Source organism: Pistacia vera, unplaced genomic scaffold (genome assembly GCF_008641045.1).
Source record: "Pistacia vera cultivar Batoury unplaced genomic scaffold, PisVer_v2 Contig101, whole genome shotgun sequence".
Lineage (NCBI taxonomy): Eukaryota > Viridiplantae > Streptophyta > Magnoliopsida > Sapindales > Anacardiaceae > Pistacia > Pistacia vera.
The window spans coordinates 486,675-508,306 of NW_022195039.1; the positions used below are offsets into that span (position 1 = coordinate 486,675).

The 21,632-nt window shown below is 38.1% G+C and overlaps 1 protein-coding gene across 1 annotated transcript; it reads right to left on the reverse strand.

Moving 5' to 3' along the window:
- Window positions 1–497: 497 nt before the first annotated feature.
- Window positions 498–5,093, reverse strand: LOC116110895 (26S proteasome regulatory subunit 4 homolog B). Its single transcript, XM_031397147.1, has 6 exons — window positions 4,486–5,093; window positions 3,293–3,538; window positions 2,459–2,628; window positions 2,144–2,360; window positions 1,881–2,021; window positions 498–864 (listed from the first exon to the last, which is right to left on the reverse strand). The coding sequence occupies exons 1-6, from the start codon at window positions 4,960–4,962 to the stop codon at window positions 781–783; spliced, it is 1,335 nt and encodes a 444-aa protein (XP_031253007.1). The 5' UTR covers window positions 4,963–5,093; the 3' UTR covers window positions 498–780.
- Window positions 5,094–21,632: the final 16,539 nt, after the last annotated feature.

Sequence of the window (21,632 nt, forward strand, 5' to 3'; positions counted from 1 at the left end):
GGAACCTTTGATGATCTAGTCAGAAGCCTAACCATGTTTACAAGTAAAATTAATGCAACATATTAATCTTGCTTATTTTACCGAGTATTATTTCTTACTACATGAGTCTATATATAAAATTTATAATTTTACAGATTCATAATCCGTTAAAAAGAGAATGATTGGAAGTACCACTTCCAAATTGTTTTTCTATTTGTTCAACCTCAATGAAACAGACCAGACCAGAAGTCCACTAGAAAAAGCAAACCCAAACCCAAAATCATCTGACCGGTCACAAATAGAAATAGATGCTCCGATTTTCCCAATATTCATCATTTTGCTCAAGTTTGAATCTGTGAGACATTGGGTAAAGCATGCTGTTTGCTTGAATAACTCTTGTGCCCAAATAAAAACTTCTCCAATGTTCATACAACCAACCAAACATGAGATATCAATCATTGCGTGTGACATTAACTTATTCAAGAATGGTACGTATGTTGTATGGAAGACTTTACTCCATTTTTAACATAGTAACCATCTCCAATCTCTAGATTTGTGACTTTGTTCCACATGAGACAAGCAGCTCCAGCATTTAAAGAGTAAGAGAGGAGGCTGAGAACAATAAGGCATTTCCCTCTTAAGGAGTTGCAAACAAAAATTGTTCCAAATTCAATATACAAAGATGCAAACTGCAGATATTGTACTGTTCCGGGGATGTACTTTTCCCTCAAATACCTCCTTGGTAACTTAGAAAACAAAGTCATGGAAATAGAGTGGTTGGCAGCCTCAGAAATAGCTCGATTACATATAAAGTCCTTCCGGTACCCCTTCTTTCTTCTTAAACATCACCTTCTCCTTCGCTTTCTTGAAGTCTGTATGTGTCACCTGAAGCACAATGCAAAAGGTGTTTAACCAGATAATCATGGGTATTGATTATTCAACTAATAAGCTTTTTAGAAGAAATATCAAGCATTTAGAAACATAGACCTACAAAAATCCAAGAGTAATGCAGTTAATAAAGATGGAACTTCGTTGTGACAGAACCTCAGACATGAGCATGTTATTGTAAATGGGTGCTCCTAATCCCCATTGACATGCCACAGAAGTTGTGTCGGACCCAAACAGGCACATGAACTGAACAATATATACATCTGTTAACCGAAAGACTTATGCCTCTCACATGCAAACCCTCAAACATCCAAGGTGGCATTCATGTGCAGGCCCACCCGCCCAAACATGAGAAGATTATTGTCAACGGGTGCTTATAAGCCTCCATTCAAATGCCATGAATTTTGTAGACCAGACCCAAACAAGCATGTGAACTGGGCAATATATGCATCTGTTAAATGAGAAACTCACGCCCCTCACACATACAAACCCTCAAACATCGAAGGCGGTGTTGATGTGCAGGCCCACCCACCAAAACATGAGAAGGTTATTGTCCATGGGTGCTTATAAGCCCCATTGACATGCCATGGATGTTGTAGGTCTGACCCAAACAAGCATGTAAACCGAGCAATATATACATCTGTTAAACAAGAAACTTGTGCCTTCCACATACAAACCCTCAAACATCCAAGGTGTTCATGTGCAGACCCACCAGCCCAAACATGAGAAGGTTATTGTCAAAGGATGCTTATAAGCCCCAACCAAATGCCATGAATGTTGTAAGTTGGACCCAAACAGGCATGTGAACTGGGCAATATATACATCTGCTAAATGAGAAATTTATGCCCTCAAATGCAAACACTCGTGTGCAGGCCACCCGATCATGCATGTTAGTGAATGGAAAATAATCAGGTCAAGTCATGCACATAGTGCTTGTGATTAAAATATAAGAGCATCAGGTGGAAAGAGAGAAACGTGCATAGTTCAACTGGTTTTTCAATCACAATACTCACCTTCATGCGGCGCTCTCTTAAAGCAAGCAAACCAGCTTCAGTACATATAGCCTTTATATCAGCTCCAGATAACTCATCTTTAGTCATCACAAACTCTTCCAAGTTGACATCATCAGCCAATGTCATCCTTGAAGTATGTATCTGCAATTTCAATCACAAAAATGAGAAAAATTTTCATCGCAAAAACACAAAAACAAACCCCAGATTAAAAAAAAAAAAAAATTGACTAATTGAACAATTTTGCAGATAATGTACCAAAGTACCTGAAAAATTCGCCTCCTAGTTTTAATGTCAGGAAGAGGAAATTCAATCTTCCTGTCTATTCTTCCAGGACGCAGCAAAGCAGGATCCAGACTCTCAATTCTATTTGTCGCAAGAATCACTTTGACATCTCCTCTTGAATCAAAACCATCTAATTGATTCAGCAACTCCAACATTGTCCTCTGAATTTCACGCTCACCACCTGAATGTGCATCATATCTGGGAAATAGAATCACAACAGAGAAGATCAAAATCACTGCTTGACAGTAACAATTAACAATGCTTTATGTTCCAACCATTCATATTAAAGAAAGAACCTTTTTGTGCCAACTGCATCAATTTCATCAATGAAGACAATTGATGGTGAAAGATCATCTGCAACTCTAAAAAGTTCCCTGACCAATTTTGGGCCATCTCCCAGATATTTCTGAATCAATTCACTTCCAACAACACGCAAGAAAGTTGCTGATGTTGAGTTTGCCACTGCCTGAAGTAAAATATAAGACCATATTAGAGTGTGAAATGTAAGTAGTCATGCCAAATATACCACAAATTAACATGAAGTTGTGATATCCATATCCATGTTTTTGATGCAAAGATTCTGGTTTCTTCCTTGATTTGACAAATATTACATTCCATTCAATTAAAGCCTTCAAACACAACATTTATGTATCCTGATCTCCATAGCAACTGCAAAACTGATTTGATTCTGCCAGCACTACCAAGAATGTTTTACTACAATAAGATATGCACAGTATCTTAAGGTTTACTAAAAAATATAAAGAAACCTAGCTTATTGAACATCATAATAGAAATATAAAATATATATGATTAAAGAGAAAGAGTGAAAGAGAAGTTGATTAAAAGAGGATCCCTAGCTTTTACACCTCACACCCTAGTGCTAGACCCAAAAACAAGACAAATCAAACCAACAATCACAAAATTTACTGGAATACTATACACTTATAACATGAAGATAGAAATAATAAGCGGCACAACTACACATTGTAGATTTTCAAATTCTAATTAGATTTGCAACCTTCTCTTCATAGAGCTTTAACATTCTTGTTAAACAGTTGTATATTATAGATCTTTATGCCTACACTAATATACAATAATAGAAGCATAGAAACAAAGAAACATATATGCACCTTAGCAAGCAAAGTTTTTCCAGTTCCAGGCTCCCCATAGAGTATGACTCCTTTAGGAGGTTTGATGCCAATATCTTCATACAATTCAGGATGAGTAAGTGGAAGCTCTACAGCTTCTTTAATTTCCTGTATCTGGGCATCCAATCCACCAATGTCAGCATATGATTCCAGTGGAGCCTTCTCAACCTTCATCACAGACACCATGGGATCAACATCATCTTGAAGAAGCCCAACAACAGAAAGGACCTGAACAGATAGCAAAAACAAAACACCATTCAGAATTTCCATAAGTCAACACATCAAAAATATTTGGCATTCCAATTAACGGTGTCATAAATATCTTCCAAGTATCTCTGCCTGCTTTCATTGAATATCTTATCAAAGTAACTTCACCCCTCTCCGTACATCACTCTACACATCAATCTGATTCATCTCCACGTAAACAACACTAAAAAAAAAAAAAAAAAAAAAAATTGTTTCTCTTAAGCTAGTCCTAAATTTGGGTTTNCACCGCCCTATCATTAGCAATTAATATTATACCAAATTTGCTATGCTAGAAAAGGTTGAAGTTCCCATCTCATTCAATTCTATTGATGATAACCATTAAGAAAAATGTTATCCTTACAAAGACCCATACAAAAAGGGCTACAAAGTGACATCATCCAGAAAAAAAAAAACAAAGAAAAAAGAAAAAAAACCTCAAAACTTGAAAAACACATTAATTCCACTTAAGCAATTAAATCAAACCTTAATCCCACTTAAACAACACTTTCATTCTAATATACCAATAAGTGTTGCTAGTAAACAAATATTACAAATTTTATCACCAACTTCAAAAATCACACCACTAAAAGTTTTACCCGCTTGAACAGTAATACAAATTTTATCACCTACATTCCAAGACAATTAACACCATAGAAAACTTCCACCTTAAACTTTCAAGCCCTACATTACAAATCAAACCTAAATTCAAAAGGGGTTTCATCAAACAAACCTTAAATCCCACTTAACATTTGCAATTGCATCAAACGTCGAAACCCACCTCACAAGCATCATAAAATTCATATTCTATTTCAAAGTTAACATAATCACAACTCCAACCTCCAAATGTCAATTTCCACATCACAAATCAAACCCAAATTCCCAAATTTTCCAACAAAACAAACAAATAGTAATAATAATAATAAACAAACCTTATTATGCATAAGAATAGCACATCCAGGCTCTAGCTGATCCTTATCAACGAACGACAAAATCCCCACATAATACTCGGGCCCCACAGACGACGACACAATCGCGTGATTCTCATCAATCAACTCCTCCAAATTTCCCACGCTCATGGGCGTCCCACGCAGATCATCAACCTTCGATCGATCCTCCTCATTCTTCTCCTCCTGTGGCTTCAACCGCTCCTGATTCGCCACAAACTCCTCCTCCATCAACAGATAGTCTTTGATGCGCTCCAGCTTCAGGAATCGAAGCTTACATTTCGTCAGCGGGGTCACTGTGGGGAGTCGCGAGGCGGCTTCTGAGCCCTTCTGTTTCCGCTGTTTGCGGCCCACGCGAGCCGGCGGAGCTGCCGGCTCGAATTTCTTATCCTTCTTATTGTTTGAGGGGTCCTTCCGGTCACCGCCCGGCCGGTTTAGACCGCCTGAGGGGCCTTGTCCCATTGGTTTGGTTGGGTTTTGGGGTTCAGAGAGAGTGAGATTTGAGTGCCTGGAAGGTGTTTGACAAAACCTTTGCGTTAGTTTAGATGAAGACGATAGAACAGAAGATTGTTTGGGCGTGAAGAAAGGAACCGTGATATTGAGATATAATGAATTTTGTTTATGAATAATTACAGAAAGGCCCTATCTTTCTGTGAAATATTTAAAGCCCCTGTAAGTGGGGAAGTTTTTACTACAGCCCTCATTTCACCCATACACTTCATTATTATTAAATAAATGCATATATAACACATTTGGAGCAAATTTAAGATACATAAACTATGCAATGTAAGTTTTAGAGTAATGTTAGCCTTACTCACTTCTCTTACTCACCTTTGTAAATATAGCATAGTACGGATACTATACGCATAATACGGGTACCATATGTCATTTTAACAAAGGTGAGTAAGAGAAGTGAGTAAGGATAATATTTTCTAAGTTTTATGCTTGAGAAAAGATGATGGGATCTAAAGATTATGATTTTGACTGTTGATTTGAAGATTGCATTGAATAAACAAAGTAGGATGGTTATGAAGATGGAAGATTTTATACAAATTTTAACAATTACATCCTATATCGCTAGCAAATGAGGGTCCTTTTAGCAATGTCTGCTTAACAATACGTGTTTTCGATGATGTTTATATGAAGTCAACAAATATATATAATATATGGAAAATGCTATCCTTCCTCACTTCTCTTATTCACTTTCTCTTACTCATTTTTGTTAAAATGACATATAGTACCCGTACTATGCGTATGGTACCTGTACTATGCTATATTTCCAAAAGTGAGTAAGAGAAAGTGAGTAAAGCTAGCATTACTCGTAATATATTATCTTCTTTGAGACTAGTTAGCACGAAATTTGCTTTTCGGCTTCAGGCACGCGTACTTCACCCAATATTAAAATAAATTGATTAGCGAATTATTAAATTATTCACTAAAGATATAGGATGTGATATAAATAGCTGTGAAGACTCGCTTTGGCTAAGGCTCCGGTGGCATGCCCTTTGCAAACCAGAAAACATCAAAATCACTTTCTATTAAAGTTTACATATTAAATAAATATAACTGGGTTAAGGGTCCAATTTCAAAAATCAGGCGGTGTATAAGGGTTTTTTTTATCGTACAACCCCTTGTGTTTGGTCTTTTTGATAGTGAGTAGTCGCTAGTTTTAGAAATGCGACTATAACCTCCATTTTGTGGGGATCATTATGTCATTCTATTTAATTTTGTAAGGAAATTATATTTTTACTATTCACCCAATTCAATCAATCTAACATCCAAAATTTGTTAACAACATTGAGAGATTAATATATTTATTAGAGGCTAAATTGATGAAATTATTGATAAACTTGAATATTGAATTAGTAACATTTTTTAAATCAGCAGGTCCTTATACAAAAAAAAAAAAAAAATGGGCGAAACACACAAGTCTAAGGTCGCATTTTCGAAACCAACAAGTGTTTGCCAGTAAGACTTCTCGTACAAAATGCCATAAGGGTTAGAATATATTTTCAAAGCCAACGCGCACTCACACAAAAAGGGCAAACACATGGGTTTACTATATATAAACGTGTAAAAAATATTGTAGAAGTTTCGGAGATTTTTTAAGTAGCCCTTTTAAAATTTTAGGGTCCGTTTGTTTTGTTATTTTGGATAAGATTTTGAGAATAATATTAGATAGTTGAATAGGGTGAGTATTATGAAGTAAAATTTAAAAATTCACAAAAAAACCCTTTAAGTTTGCTAATTTAACTAAACACCCCAATATATAAAAAAATTGTAAAATCACAAAAACACTCCCACCCACCCACAGTACCAGATTCCGGCCACCACTGCCGGAATCTGGCCAGAAAATGGCGTTATCACGCAGACCGGTCGGATCTGGCCGGTCGTGCGTCGATATGACATTTTTCGACTAGATCCACCACTGATCTGGCCAAAAAAGGTCAGATCTACGGCCAGATCTAGCCTTCGACGATCGCAAAAGGCCAGATTTGGCCGTCGTTGACTGCTAGATCTAGCCTTTTCCGACCATATCTAGTGTGGATCTGATCGGAAAAGGCCAGATCGGTGAATTATTAGCCATTTCCTGTCGTTTCTACGCCGTTGTGACAGATTCCGACAACCACCGATGGTGGTTGTCGGAATCTGGCAACTATGGGTGGATATGGGTGTTTTTGTTAATTTTTAAACTTTTTTTAGGGGGTGTTTAATTAAATTAATAAACTTAAGGGGTTTAAAAGTAATTAAAAAATAGAATAGTATCTCTCAAATAATAAAACAAACAAGTATTTTGGGAATATGGATAGGAATAACAAAACAAACGAAGCCTTAGATGTTTTCGTAATTTCTCTTAACCCAAGGGAGGTCCCCAATTCACTCCTTTTTTTTTTTTTTTTTTTTTTTTGTTAAATGGAACTTAATTGTATATGAATGTTTTAAATAATTTTTATGAAATATAAAATGTGGTTGATGAAGAATCTCAACAGAGCTTTATTAAGGGTGTGCAAAAAAGTCTAATATCCGATCCGAAAAAATTGGATATCCAAAAATTCAGATTGAATTTGGATATCAATTTTTGGAAGATCCAGATTTTCATATCAGCTCTTTAAAGAATCGAATATCTGGATCTAATCCAGTTTTGTCCGTAACTACAAGTTTTAAGAAGTTATTTTGGGGTCCTAGGTGAAAAGTGGTAAAGTATGTGGACTATTCAAATGATAACAACTTTGTGGTCAAAATATATAATGCAAAATTTTAGGGGGCAAATTGATATTTTCTATGAAATTCAGATCAAAACCAGATGAGATGAAATTTGGATCGGGTTTAGATTAGCTTTCATCTTGATCTGAATTTTTGTATGGGATTAGAAGAAAGCAAAACTGGATTGGATATTAATTTTGCACACCCCTAAGCTTTACAAAACTTCTGAATATTTTTGAAGATGTTTATTTATTTATTTTTATTTTTTTAACCTACCAATGTAAAAGGAAAAAAAAATTTATGAAAAATGAACAAAATTTTGTTTATTATTCTTAATTATGCGATAGGGATGACAATTCCACTAAGACAAGATAAATATACAATAGACAATACTACGCTAACAAACGAATCTAAAAAATTTTCTCTCATAAACCCAACGTGACAGTTGATAATTAGTTTCTGATGAATTTTCTTGCATACTGAATTCATAAAAAATCAATTATCAACTACCAGATTGGATTTGTGAGATTTGTTTGTTAGTCTATCTTTATTAATATCTAATAGTGCCTAGCCCATTGAGACTCGATAGTTACCAAATATTAAAACTGAGCCCGAAGTTGACCCTTTATATATATTTACATAAAGAAATTAGTGATACTTCTTTTATCTTTTGAGTTATTCTACTGGATTGATTGCTCAAGACCTTTGATTTCTACCTAAATCCAATGTAAGAAACGAGATCACTTCTTCTAACTCCTTAACAATGATTTTGATATGATTCACGGCATATTAAAAGTCAAAGGGCCCTCTAGTGGGATCCTCACATATGGAAAATATAATTAAAAATCATGAATTAAAATTAATTTTTAATAACTAATATATTTCTCATTCAACTTTATTATAATTAATTAATTATATAAATAATGTAATTATTAGTAGAAATATTTAATAATTATTATTATTGAAATTAAGATAGTATTATAAAAGAAAATTTAAATTTAAATTAATAAAATAAATATAGACTTGTTAAAGAGAAATATATGTTTCATTTAGTAAATATAATTATAAGGCCGTACTACATTACGCTTACACATAATAAAAAATTGTTGAAATCTGTTATAATAATATTTTATCAATTAAAATATGCCAATTTTGGTTGTTATATTTGTAAATTGTAACAGTGTGTTGTGTGTGATTTTTCCACCAAGCTCAAAAAAGTCAGAGTTCTGCGAGGTTATAGTCTGACCCAAAATCAGTTATGCTCAAGCGATTGTCCGACCCAACATAAGCTCGTTGAGATATAACTCGACCGAGCATAAGCTAGTCGTGACCAATCTTGACAGGTGTTCAAGCAGATCACAAATAAACTTATATCTCGGATATTTTGAAAGGGATCAGATTGACAACAATAATGGCACAATCTTAACGCTCAACTCGAGAATATCAGAGTTGCACCTGAATCTTAATTGTAATTCCTGTAATTTTGCTCTTTCCTTTGCATATAACTTGTATATAAACCCCCTCCAACGACAGAGAAGGGGCTAGCAATTTGTTCTAGGAATTATACTATATTCTTGTAAGCTCTCAAAGCAAATAAGAAATACAATTGACGTAAGCTCAAGATAAAAACTTGTCGAACCACTTTAAAAACATTTTGTGCCATTTACTTTGTTGCTTTTATATTCATACTATGCTAGTTATCAGTAATCACATACACACCCATTCCGATTCCACCAAGGTCAATTAGATCACACTAGTTGGTGTAAATTTTGCATTAACATTTTGGCGCTGAAGGAGGGCCCCGCCTACTTTTAGAATTTCCAACAAACAACCTCAGTGACCCGATCACTCGAAGCCTATAATGGTCCGTACAAAATCAAAAACCACCACCGAAAACCATGACAACGTGGAAGCCACCCACTAGGAGGTGCACCAAGACGCCGTTAAGCATCCACCACCAATACCATCGACATAGTAGCTTGTAAATCAATTGGGGGCAGGGACTTCTAATCCCGAGAATGGCCAATTGATAGGGATGATAAGGGCGATGGTTGCACAGACGGTGTAACAGAACGTGGCTAAGAAGAAAAACGAGCAGCCGGCCAACCAAAATCTTGATCAGCCATGCTCCTAGGAAGTTACCCCCTGGGAGGGAACGATTCTGTTGGTGACCAATCAGGTTTGTCGGCATCAAGGAATGACCGAAACCGCTAACATCGTCAGGCCCCCTCTAGTTAGAAACGTGAGTCCTACGGGCAAACCAACCCTAGGAAGCGACCGGGCAAGTAGCCCATGGGGGAGAATGAAGGCAATGGTCACCCAAGAGATACTCGACCAGCTCGACGATATCCCTAATGGTAGTGTGCCGGTTTTAAACCATGCCAGGGATGAGCTCAAGCCTCGCAAACTTGCGAGGTTAGCCATGCACGCCAATCTGGCAACAACTGACGTTCCGGTTTTAACCGACGTCGCGAGCAATGTACAGAGGAACATGATAGCACTTACTATTCTAGCCATCATGACTCCACCTCGCGCATCAATGCGCACGATAGAGTAGGCTCACAAGCGAATGATCTCCAAGCTGAACTGCTCGAGGTAAGGCTAAATAGGGCTCAAAGTGTTTGCTTGGGTGCATGTGGACATGGTGGAGATCAGCCCTGAGGTAATGTGCCACAAACTGAACGTCAACCCTAGGGCTCGACCAATAAGACATAAGAGAAGATCTATAGATGTTGAGCAATCTAGAGTGCTTAATGACGAAGTTGATAAGCTCATAAACATCAACTTCATCTAGGAAGTAAAGTATCTAGACTGGCTCGCTAACTCGATCTTGGTGAAAAAGTCAAACGACAAGTGACGGACTTGCGTTGACTTCACTAATCTAAATAAGGCTTGTCCCAAAGATAGCTTTTTGCTACCCCGGATCGATCAACTAGTAGATGAAAGTTGAGAATGCTCTACTAAGCTTCATGGATGCATACTCGGGATACAACCAAATCTCGATGTATCAGCCTGATGAAGAACACACCTCCTTTATTACTAACCCATGTATTTATTGTTACAAGACAATGCCATTTTGGCCTAAAGAACGTTGGAGCGACTTATCAGCGTCTAGTAAATCAAATGTTCGCCGAAAAAATTAGCAAAACAATAAAGGTGTGTATTGAAAACATGTTCGTCAAGTCAAAGGTCACCGAAAGCCACATTGAGCACTTGGGGGAAATGTTCGGCATCCTTATAAAATACCAAATGAGACTTAATCCTCTGAAGTGTGCTTTCGGAGTAAGCTCAGGGAGGTTTCTAGGTGTCCTTGTAAATCAACGAGGTGTCGAAGCCAACCTAGACAAGATTCAAGCTCTCCTGAACATGAAGAGTTTGGCTAGCATAAAGCAGGTTTAGAGTTTAACAGGGCGAGTGGTCGCACTAAGTAGATTCGTCTCTCGAGCTACAAATAGATGCCTACATTTCTTCTGAACTTTGAAAGGGAACAAGGGTTTCAAGTGGACAGAGTAGTGTGAGAAAGCTTTCCAAGAGTTGAAGAAACACTTAGGGCAGCCTCTTTTACCGTCGAAGCCCATCTAGGGTGAGCCCTTACTATTGTATTTATTGGTATCTAAGTCCGCGATCAGCGTGGCTTTGGTACGCGAAGAAGGGGAAGTGTAGTGGCTAATGTACTATGTGAGCAAGCGGTTGCTTGATGCTGAGACAAAATATCCCGAGATGGAGAAGCTTGTCTATGCACTTGTCATAGTTGCTAGGAAATTGTAACCCTATTTCCAGGCACACTCCATACATGTCCTAACAAACTTTCTATTACGAAAGATAATGCAGAAGCCTAAGAGATCAGGTAGATTAATTCAGTGGACTATGGAGACTAGCCAGCACAACATTGAGTACATCCCAAGAGCTGCGATTAAGGGGCAAGTTTTGGCTAATTTCATTTCAGAGTTCTCCTATCAGCCTGAGTGGGAAGTAAACTCACCAGAAGCAAGCACCTCAGAAGAAAACAAGCCTGTGAAGCCAAAGATCGACAATCTATGGCAGTGGACCTTATATGTAGATGGGTCTTCAAATGAAAAGGGGGCAAGAGTTGGGCTCATGCTCAAAGTCCTGAAGGAAGCCCAATCCAAGTTGCAGTCAGATTTGGTTTTACCGCCTCGAACAATGAGGCAGAGCATAAAGTTATGCTCGCGGGGATTCGCCTCGCCAAAGAAATGGGAGCAAAGTCAATAAAGATTTATAGGCTCCGTTTGATTCATTATTGGGTAGTTTTTAGAATAATATTTTGAAAAAAGTTAAATTGGGTGGGTATTACAATGTAGAATTTTGAAAATTAACAAAAATACCCCCTATGTATATTTATTTACTAAACACCCCTATAATAAAATATTTAAAGTTAACAAAAACACCCCCAACCTACTTATTAAATATGGTCAGCCGGCCACCACCATCGGAGGGTGGCTGGAGTCGTCATATCGGCACGACTGGCAAGATCTTGTCGATCGTGCGTCGATACGATGACTCCGGTCAAATCCAATGTGGATATGGCTGGAAAATGCCAGATCTACGGCTAGATCTGGGCGCATTTGGTTGTCAACGATGGCCAGATCTGGCCGTATTTGGTCATCAACGATGGCCAAAGATATGATCGTTGTTGATGGTCAACGACGACCATATCTTGGCCGTCGTTGACAACTATCTACGGCCAAAGATTTGGCCTTTTCCGGTCAGATCCAGCCGGTAGTGCGTCATTACACCAGCTTCCGATGGTAGTGGCTGGAATCTGGTAAATTTGGGTTGTTGGGGTGTTTTTATGAATTTTTAAAATTTTTTTTGGGTTGTTTAGTTAAATTAACAAATTTAGGGGGTTTAAAAGAAATTGAATAATTTAGAATTATATTTTGAAAATAGGTGAACCAAACACAAATTTTGTGTTAACTTTATTGGAATATATGAACTAAATGAAGTCATAGTGACTCTCAGCTCATGGTACACCAGATTTCCAGAAAATATCAGGCAAAGGAGGAAGGGATGGCATCCTATCTTCTGTAGGTAAGATCTGAGCTTGAGTAGTTCAAAACTTTCATTGTTCTTCAGATTCTAAGAGAGAAGAATTCAGTGACTAATGCTCTAGCTCGCCTAGCTTCAGCAATGAGCCAAGAAGCGACTGATTTCATTCTTGTCAAGTTTCTTCCAAGTCCCAGCATCCTTGCTTCATAAGAATCAGTCTTAATAACAGGACGGAGATACAGTTGGGTGGATGTAATAACCACATACCTGAGAGATGGGATAGTGCCTGAAGGAAGAAATGAAGCCAAGACCCTTCGAGCAAAGTCAGCCCTATACACACTTATCAATGACAAGCTGCATAAGCAAAGGTATAACTCTTCACCTTGCAATGTATTGACCATGAAGATGCAAAATATGTCTTGGAGGAAATCCACGAAGGCATCTTGGGAATCATGTTGGGGGCAGCTCTCTAGCGTACAAAGTACTCTGCCAGGGTTATTATTGGTCGACAATCTTTGATGATGTGGTAGATTTCGTACGCAATTGCGACAAATGTCAGAGGTCTATAAATATTCCGCGAGCTCCACCTTAAGAATTGACAACTCTGACAAGTCCACGACCATTTGCGATCTGGGGGATCGATCTGATATTCTCTTTGCCTCAAGGAAAAGTGGGTGCTAAGTTCACAATGGTTGTAGTTGATTACTTCACCAAGTGGGTAAAAGTCAAGCCTTTAGCTACCACCATTTCGAAGAAGCTAAATGATTTTATCTACGAGAACATCATTTGTAGATTCGGAATCCCCCATACCATCATAACGGACAATGGGAAATAGTTTGATTACGAAGATTTTCAATCATTTTGTGAAAGGCTCGGGATCAAGAAAAACTTCTTTACTGTCTATCGACCTCAAGCCAATGGTCAAGTCGAAGCTGTGAACAAAGTAATCAAGCACACCATAAAAAAAAATTCGATTCCCTCAAAGGAAAATGGGCCGATGAACTGCCTGTAGCCCTACGGTCTTACAAAATAATCGCTAGAAGTTCGACATGAGAAACCCCATTCTCGCCTTCATATGGATGTGAAGCAATGCCCCTAATAGAAGTAGAGATTAGTTCGTTTTGGAGAGAAGTCTTTAATGAAGAAACAAACAAAGATCTTCTCCACCTGAGGTTGGATCTAATTGAAGAACATCGGGCCAAGTCTCAGCTAAGGCTTGCTTCATACCAACAGCGAGCCAAAAGATACTTCAACTTTAAGTTTAAGAACAGAGACTTCGGGGTGGGCGACCTAGTTCTCAGAAAGAGTGTCCTAGGTACACAAAACCCGAGCTTGTGGGCACTTGGGCCTAAGTGGGAAGGTCCTTTTAGGATCTCAGAGAAGCTTTCACCAGAAACTTTTCACATGGAACACCTCAATGGTGAAATTGTACTAAAAGCATGGAATGCCGAGCATTTGCGAAGGTATTACCAATAAGTAGCTCGGGTTTTAATCATGCTTTATCTTCTTTTTCCTATTTAATGTAAGGTCTCTTGCAGCCAAATCTCATTCATTAATGAAGAGGTACTATTTATAACCTTTGTTTTGTTTGTTATTATTTATCTGTTGGTTCAAAATCGCAACCTAAGCGATCACATCCAAAAACTCAAAGTCAAGAGTTCAAAAAAAGGCAGCTTAACTTTATAAGCCACGCCAAAATTCAACTCATTAAGGAAGAAATTCCTCGAATCGACGAAGTTAAAACTCGGGAAATGATCGAGTAAAACACGTTGAAGAAAATTAACCATAAATCGACGGCCAAAACTCAAGACGGACAACTAGTCCAAACTCGAAGTTGTTACGCGAATGATTTTCTTATTTATTCGAAAAGATCCTAAAGAAGTGGACTACGCATAACTTGGAGCAAATTCGAATTTTTTTTTTATGTTAAGTTTGGTCAGAGCAAATAAAAATGACTCTATAGAAACGAAAATGTTACTCGACAAAAAATGAGAAAACAAAATTTCCATTGATCGATATAGTTTAGCTACAATCTAAACTTAAAAAAATAAAAATAAAAAATAAAAAATAAAAACACAGATAGGAAAAAGTCTAAATAGCAGGCATAGGGGGCATCATCGCCAGTATGAGCAGGAGCATTGTCGGCAGCAAGAGTCCAAGTAGCATCTTCGGGAGTAGGAGCCGAGGCATCTTTCGGAGGCTTAGCCAAGGAAAGATCACCAACAATGGTTGGAAGCGAGGCCAGAGGAGTTGGGTCTTCAACCTCTTGTTTGGCCTCGACTTTTTCCTCATCTTCCTCGATCTCTCCCTCATCCTCGTTGTTAGACTCAGAGTTGTCTAAATAAACATACTCCATGCCTTATGCCTTAGTTTTCATCCTATCGATCTCCTTCTAGTAGGCCATAGAAAGGAAGGAGAAGTCAAGTGAGGGATGGGCTTCCCACAGCTGTGAAATAAGGTAGACTAACTCATGGCTGTCAACCTCAGCTCTTTGATGTCAATATTGAGTCGGGCAACCTCAGACTCGACCTCTTTGCGGTTTTCCACCTCACTGGAGAGGTCACATAAAACTCTCTCATATTTGGCCTCCTGGTCCGAGGTAGCTTTTTGAGCCGTGGTAAGCTCGAAATTTAGCTTGTTATTGACACCACGCTATTGTGCCAAATTCTTCTCAGTCTCAATTGACTTCGACCTCTCAAGCTTAGCCTACAGTGAGTCTTTCTCCTTTTTCAACACCTCGACCTTAACCAAGGTGTCTTCTTTCAGTTTCTCTACTTCTTGCCAACCTACATGGGTACCCTTCAACGTGGGATAACTCTCATCGAGAAGGGGCTTGGTCACCACACAAGCTTGAAAAGGAAGAAGCAATTAGCAAGAAATAAAGGATATAAGTCTTTGAGAAAGAAAGAAGGGCGAACTACCAATACCTTGGTGACGTAACTGCAGGCGTGAGCGAGCTGCTCATAAGGAGAGGCATCCTTAAGCATCACATAGGTCCACGACGAGATAGCCTCCTTGGTCGCCGAGGTTCCAACACCTATGTGCTCTAGGAGCCCATCAATCAGTGCATTGAACGTGGCATGAGCTGTCTCGTCCACCTTTCTTCTGCCTCCTCGTAAAGGCGACCTTGGTCTACTTCCCACGGGGATGACCACTTCACCCATGGGAATAGGCTTCTTTTTGGCCAAGCACTTGACTGTAGCATTCTTCGAGCCATCAGCTTACCCAACAACCTACTTGCCCGAGTCTTCCTGCTGCTTGATAACTTTCTGCTTTCTCAAGCCTCCCTATTGCTTGGTTAATTTTTTCTCGTCGAAGCCTTCCTACTGTTGAGGCATCTTTTTCTTGCCTGAGCCATCTTGTTGCTCAGGCACTTGCTTCTTCCCCAAGCCTCCAACTTGCTTGGAGGTTTTCTTCATCAAGCCCTTTGGGGGTTTAGGAACACCTTCCTCCCCAACTGCTTTGGATGCAGTTGCGAGCTCCTTGGCACTTGGGCCTTCCCCAAGTTCACCACTGTCGTGCTTGAAGACCAGACATGAGGTACCTTGCCCAGCTGCCCCAGTAGGGTCCGCAGGTTGCTTCTTTGTCAGAACAATCAGTGGCTTATTAGCAGCCCTGCGGGCTGGTGCCTTCTTTTTCAGGCCCTTGGGTTTTTCGACCCACATGTCTACAAAGGAAAAGCAAGTTGTTAGTGACCTAACAAAGCAAGATCAAAAACAGCGTGTTGTCAATCACTTACCTTTCTAAAAAATGGTGTAAAACTTGATTTCAATGATGTAGAAGCGATACACTATCAATCGAGAATGAGCTGGGTAATGTCATGCTCGCGGTCAGGTAGATCGCTGAAACACTAAAGCTGCTTTAAGCTCGCTTCAGGGAGGAAGTTTTCTCGATGTTTACTACAAAAAAGAATGTAAAGTTAGTTTGCTTGCCGAACTAGGAAATATTCTCTAGGTCGCACGAAGTTCGAAGTCTTATTAGCTTCCAAGGTGAAAGTACCGGTCACCCCAAACTTGTAGAAAAAATATTGTGAGTCTTAGTGCAAAATCTTCTTTGGCACTTCGGTCAAACCTTTAAAATGTATTTTCCTCACTTTTGAGAGGTAGTATGTTTGATCTTAACTTTTCTTCAGTCTGTACAAGTGGACAAGCTCCTCTACAGATAGCTCACCCAGCTCAGCTACCATATACACTATATACATGCCTACTATTATTATATATGAGTTCCTCGTCAATTGAAGGGGAGCAATGCCAAACCTATTCAGGACGTTGGCGATCAAAAAATGAGGGAGAACAAACATCCTGCACCTCCAGATGGTGTCTGAAATCGCCACCAAACCTATGGAGGGATTCTTTCGGGATAAGTCTCCTAGAGCTATAAAGGGAAGTTGAGTCATATAAACATCCTCTATGAACTCAATATCCTTGGCCCCAATCGAGGAACTTGGTTCCTTCTAGGGCCTCTGAATCGAAGACTTCCTCAGTGGAAGAGTCTTTGTAGAAGCGTGATCAAAGGAGCACGTAGCATCGGGGTTCGAGCTTCGCATGACAAAGTCCTCGAAAATCTCTGGGACTATTTCCCCGCGAACAACCGAGGTCGTCGGGGAATCAAACATGCAGTCTATGCTATGACTGCTAGACGAAGACATGGTGGGAGCTCACTCTAGATACCTGAAACAGAAGCGACCAAGTGTCAAAGCTTAAAAATTCAGCGACTTATCCACACTCTGCTTTCAGTTCAGGCACCCAGGATAACTCGCATTGACCAATAAATATAAGCAAACTACCAGGATTCTGGCAACCACCTTCTTAAACTCTTCTAAAACCCAAAGCCGACAAGAATACTCAAAAACCTTAGAAAATACTAATGTGGCCCCAACAATGGCCACCCTTAACATCAAGAAAGGTTTAAAATGAGTAAAAGAGAAGAAAGGAGCCTTACCGAAGTGTAAAGGTAATGGAAATTCATTGGAACATCGTCGTGAAAATGAGAGAGCAATGATAAAGTAAGGGCAGTAAGTAAAGCTATGAAAATATTGCAAGTGTGTATTCTAATGGAGAATGCCTGCTTTTATAATGGTGAGCATGGGAGATGAAGAGTCAGGATTCGATTGTAGCCGTCGATCTATAGAAAATCTCAACCCTCCATTCGTCAAGCAATCGTGTTCATTTGACGTGACCCATGTTGATCATCCGTGAGAGATGATCAACCGTCAAACTGCTGCAATCATAACCATCGTCGCACGTCGCCTCAACTTCGCGCATGGATAGTTGTAGTCACCCACATGCGATGAAAAGTAACTGCAAAAGTCAGCTGCATTTAATGCGACATGACCGCATGAAAATTACTTACATGCCCTTCATTTCAAATTCCAAGTTTATCGAGAGTCATAGTAGAAAAAAGGCTAAGTGTGGGTCATATTGACCGAGATCAAGCCTGATTCAAGAAGCTCGACAAAGTCTAAGCTTGACATCATATTAAGCAATTAGTCTTCGAAGCTCGAAACGAGCACCGAACGCTAGGGGATAGATGTTGTGTGTGATTTTTTCATCAAGCTCGGAGAAGTCAGAGTTCTGCGAGGTTATAGTCCAACCGATAATCAATTCAGCCCAAATGATTTTTTGACCTAGCATAAGCTTGTTGAGATATAGCTCGATCCAGCATAAGCTAGTTGTAACCAATCTCGACAGTTGTTCAAGTAGATCAATAGATAAACTCATATCCCAAATATTTCAGAAGGGATCAGATTGACAGCAATAATGACGCAATCTCAACGTTCAACTACGAGAATATTGGAGTTGCACCTCAATCTTAATTGTAATTCCTGTAATTTCGCTCTTTTCTTTGTACATAACTTGTATATAAACCCCCTCCAACAGTGGAGAAGGGGTTAGCAATTTGTTCTAAGAATTACACTATATTCTTGTAAGCTCTCAAAGCAAATAAGAAATACAATGGCTGTAGGCTCAAGATAAAAACTTGTCGAACCGCTTTAAAAACCTTTTGTGTCATTTACTTTGCTGCTTTTATATTCATACTTTGCTGTTATCAGTAATCACGTGCACACCTGTTTTGGTTCCACCAAGATCAATCAGATCACACTAGTTAGTGTAAATTTTGCATCAACACACACTACAACAAAAATGGCCCATGGTAACACTGGACAGTAACATTTTTCCTTAAAGTGTTACCGTAGACTATCTATAGTAACACTTGATGTTAAAATGTTAAGATAACAATTTTTATATGTAACACTTTAACTTTTTGTAACACATTTTTTATCAATGGTAACTTTTCTTCTTAAGGGTTATGGAAAATATATCTACAGTAGCATTTTTAAAATGTTACAATAACACATTCATCTTCTTGATGACTTTAATTTCTTAGTTTTTTGGCAACTTCTAGACATCCTAGGGGCTGGTCCATACTCCCTAAAGTTAGATCCACCTTCCATAAGCTTGGTTGACTCGAAATCTCGCTTGAAAAAGCCATTTCACTGTCTTGACTCTTCACCTTAATCTTTGGTGTGATTTCGTCACTTTTTGGTGTCGTTTCGTCTCCCAAGTGTTGTAGTTGTCCACCACTTCAACAATAAGATGTCACACATATGCATTCGGAGTCTCGTTGCTTGGTCAATGGGTAGGGGTGCAGGGGGTAGTGCGTCCCGACCCGTAGGCAATTTGCATGTATTGAAATTATATTGATTTCACTAAATTAAAATATTGTAACACTTAAAAGTGTTACTAAATCAAAATATAATAACAAATTTTATTTTCCTAAACTTTAACCGGGAAAAAATTTGTCTACCCACCAAACAAATTTCCCCGCCCCCCTACCTTATTCGCTCATCTTCTCCAATTCACGCCACCTCTTCACACATCTTCTCCAATTCATGCCAACTCTTCACTCATCTTCTCCAATTCACGCCACCTCTTCACTCATCTTCTCCAATTCACGCCACTTTTCAATTTTGCTTCTTGACTAAAATTTCAGCTCCAAGCTTCTTTCTAACAAAATTTTCGTTATGTAAATGAAGCCACCCTACACCTAAAGCATTTTCAACTCATCCAACCTACTCATTCAAACAAAATACCCTACTCTTAATCATCTTCATTCAGAAAAATCTAGTGAAAATCATAGGTTTTATCAAATTTTTAGCTTAAAATCTCCAATACCCACAACCTATTGAACCCTAAATGGAAGCCCACATCCTTTAAGAAGCAAATCAGTAAAGCTTTGGTTCAGGTGAATCATTTTCTTACATTTTGTCTCTGCATTTTTGAGTAAGAATAAAGACAGCTTGCTCAAGGAGTAAATTATTAGTGTGATTTTAATAAGATGAATCATTGTGGTGCTTAATAAGATTGATTTATTCTTTTTGTGTGCTGAAAGTTGTTTTACTTAACATTAAACTAGTGCTATGATCTTTGTGGTGCTCTTTTCGCCTTCTGTTTTGGAAAGTAAGTGTTGGGAAGGCAAGCTTTTTGCTCTGTGCTTTGGGAAATCCTACTGTTTAACACAAAATCTTAGATTTATAAGCTTGCAAAACTGCAGACTGCAGTTTGCAAACTACAGCTTGCAAAACTGCAGACTGCAGTTTGCAAGCCATTATTAACAAGGCCATAATGCAGATCTTTTCGGATTTTATAATTCATTTATTTTCACTCTTTTGTGGGACAGTAGAGAAATTCCAGCAAACCTGTGGAAAGCATTGAAGGTACGGTAAAAAGAGATATTATATATAATAAATATATATATATATATATATATATTAATATATATATATATATATATATATCTTACTATAATGTTCAGGGTCTGCAGTTTGCAAACTGCACTTGCAAAACTGGAGACTGCAGTTAAAAAACTGCAAGTTACTTGACGTTTTTGTTTCAGGCATTTAAAAGTTATGTTTATTGATTATTTGGAATATTGTTTGCCATGAGATGATGTGTGATGTTGTTGGTTAGAAGAGTAGATGGAGAAGGTTATAAAATGGGCAGAATTAGAAATGCTGAACTTGCATGCATGTGTGCATTTTATGCATATACATAATGTTTGTGAATAGAAAAGAAATTATGGAAATTGTATGTTGGATATGGTGGCTAACTATTGTGGTTAACTGAAATTGGAGATTTAATGCAATAGTTTTATAGGGTAGAGCATATATGTTGATCCTGAAGAACCAAGAGTTATTAAAGTATGTTTTTGGTTATAAAAAGTTTGCTGTGAAATTCTGACAGCCTAAACTTCTGAAAATTTTATATATGTTTCAGTTTGTAATGAAGCTAAATTTCAGATATTTTGTTTTAGACTTATTAGAATTGGTTGAAAATTGATTTCACCCCAAAATTCAAAGTATTGGATTTTTTAATGAATTTTGAATTCTGCTATGAACTTCTGGAATTTCATGTTCTGTAAGCATGCATTTTCAGAACTGAAATAATGCACTATACTTACCAAATTGAGTGATTTTAAATTCTGGTGATCCTATATGTGTCAGTTTAATTCTGGAGAGTTCATGAGGTTTAGATTAAGTGCTGAATTGTTATGAATTTTACAAGTTAGTAACCTCAATTCTGGAAACAGTTGGCAGATTTAATGAGTTGAAAGAAAATGTGTTTTTAATAGTTATTGATTCTGAAATGACTTGAAAATTTACTGGATCAACATATTTGTCTTGAATGCCCCATTGAATTATAGCTTGATTTGGTGAGTGATTAAACCAAATCTTCTTCCAAATCCTTAAATCCATGTTTGCATGTTAACTTGTGATTTTATTTTAAATGTTTTGATGAAGTTTGGTATATAGAATTTATATGTGTTCATGCTATATGAATAAAATGTTGCTGTTGAGATAGTAAGAATTGGTTGAATTGTATACAGGTTGAGGTCGTAATGTTGATAATGGTTTCTTG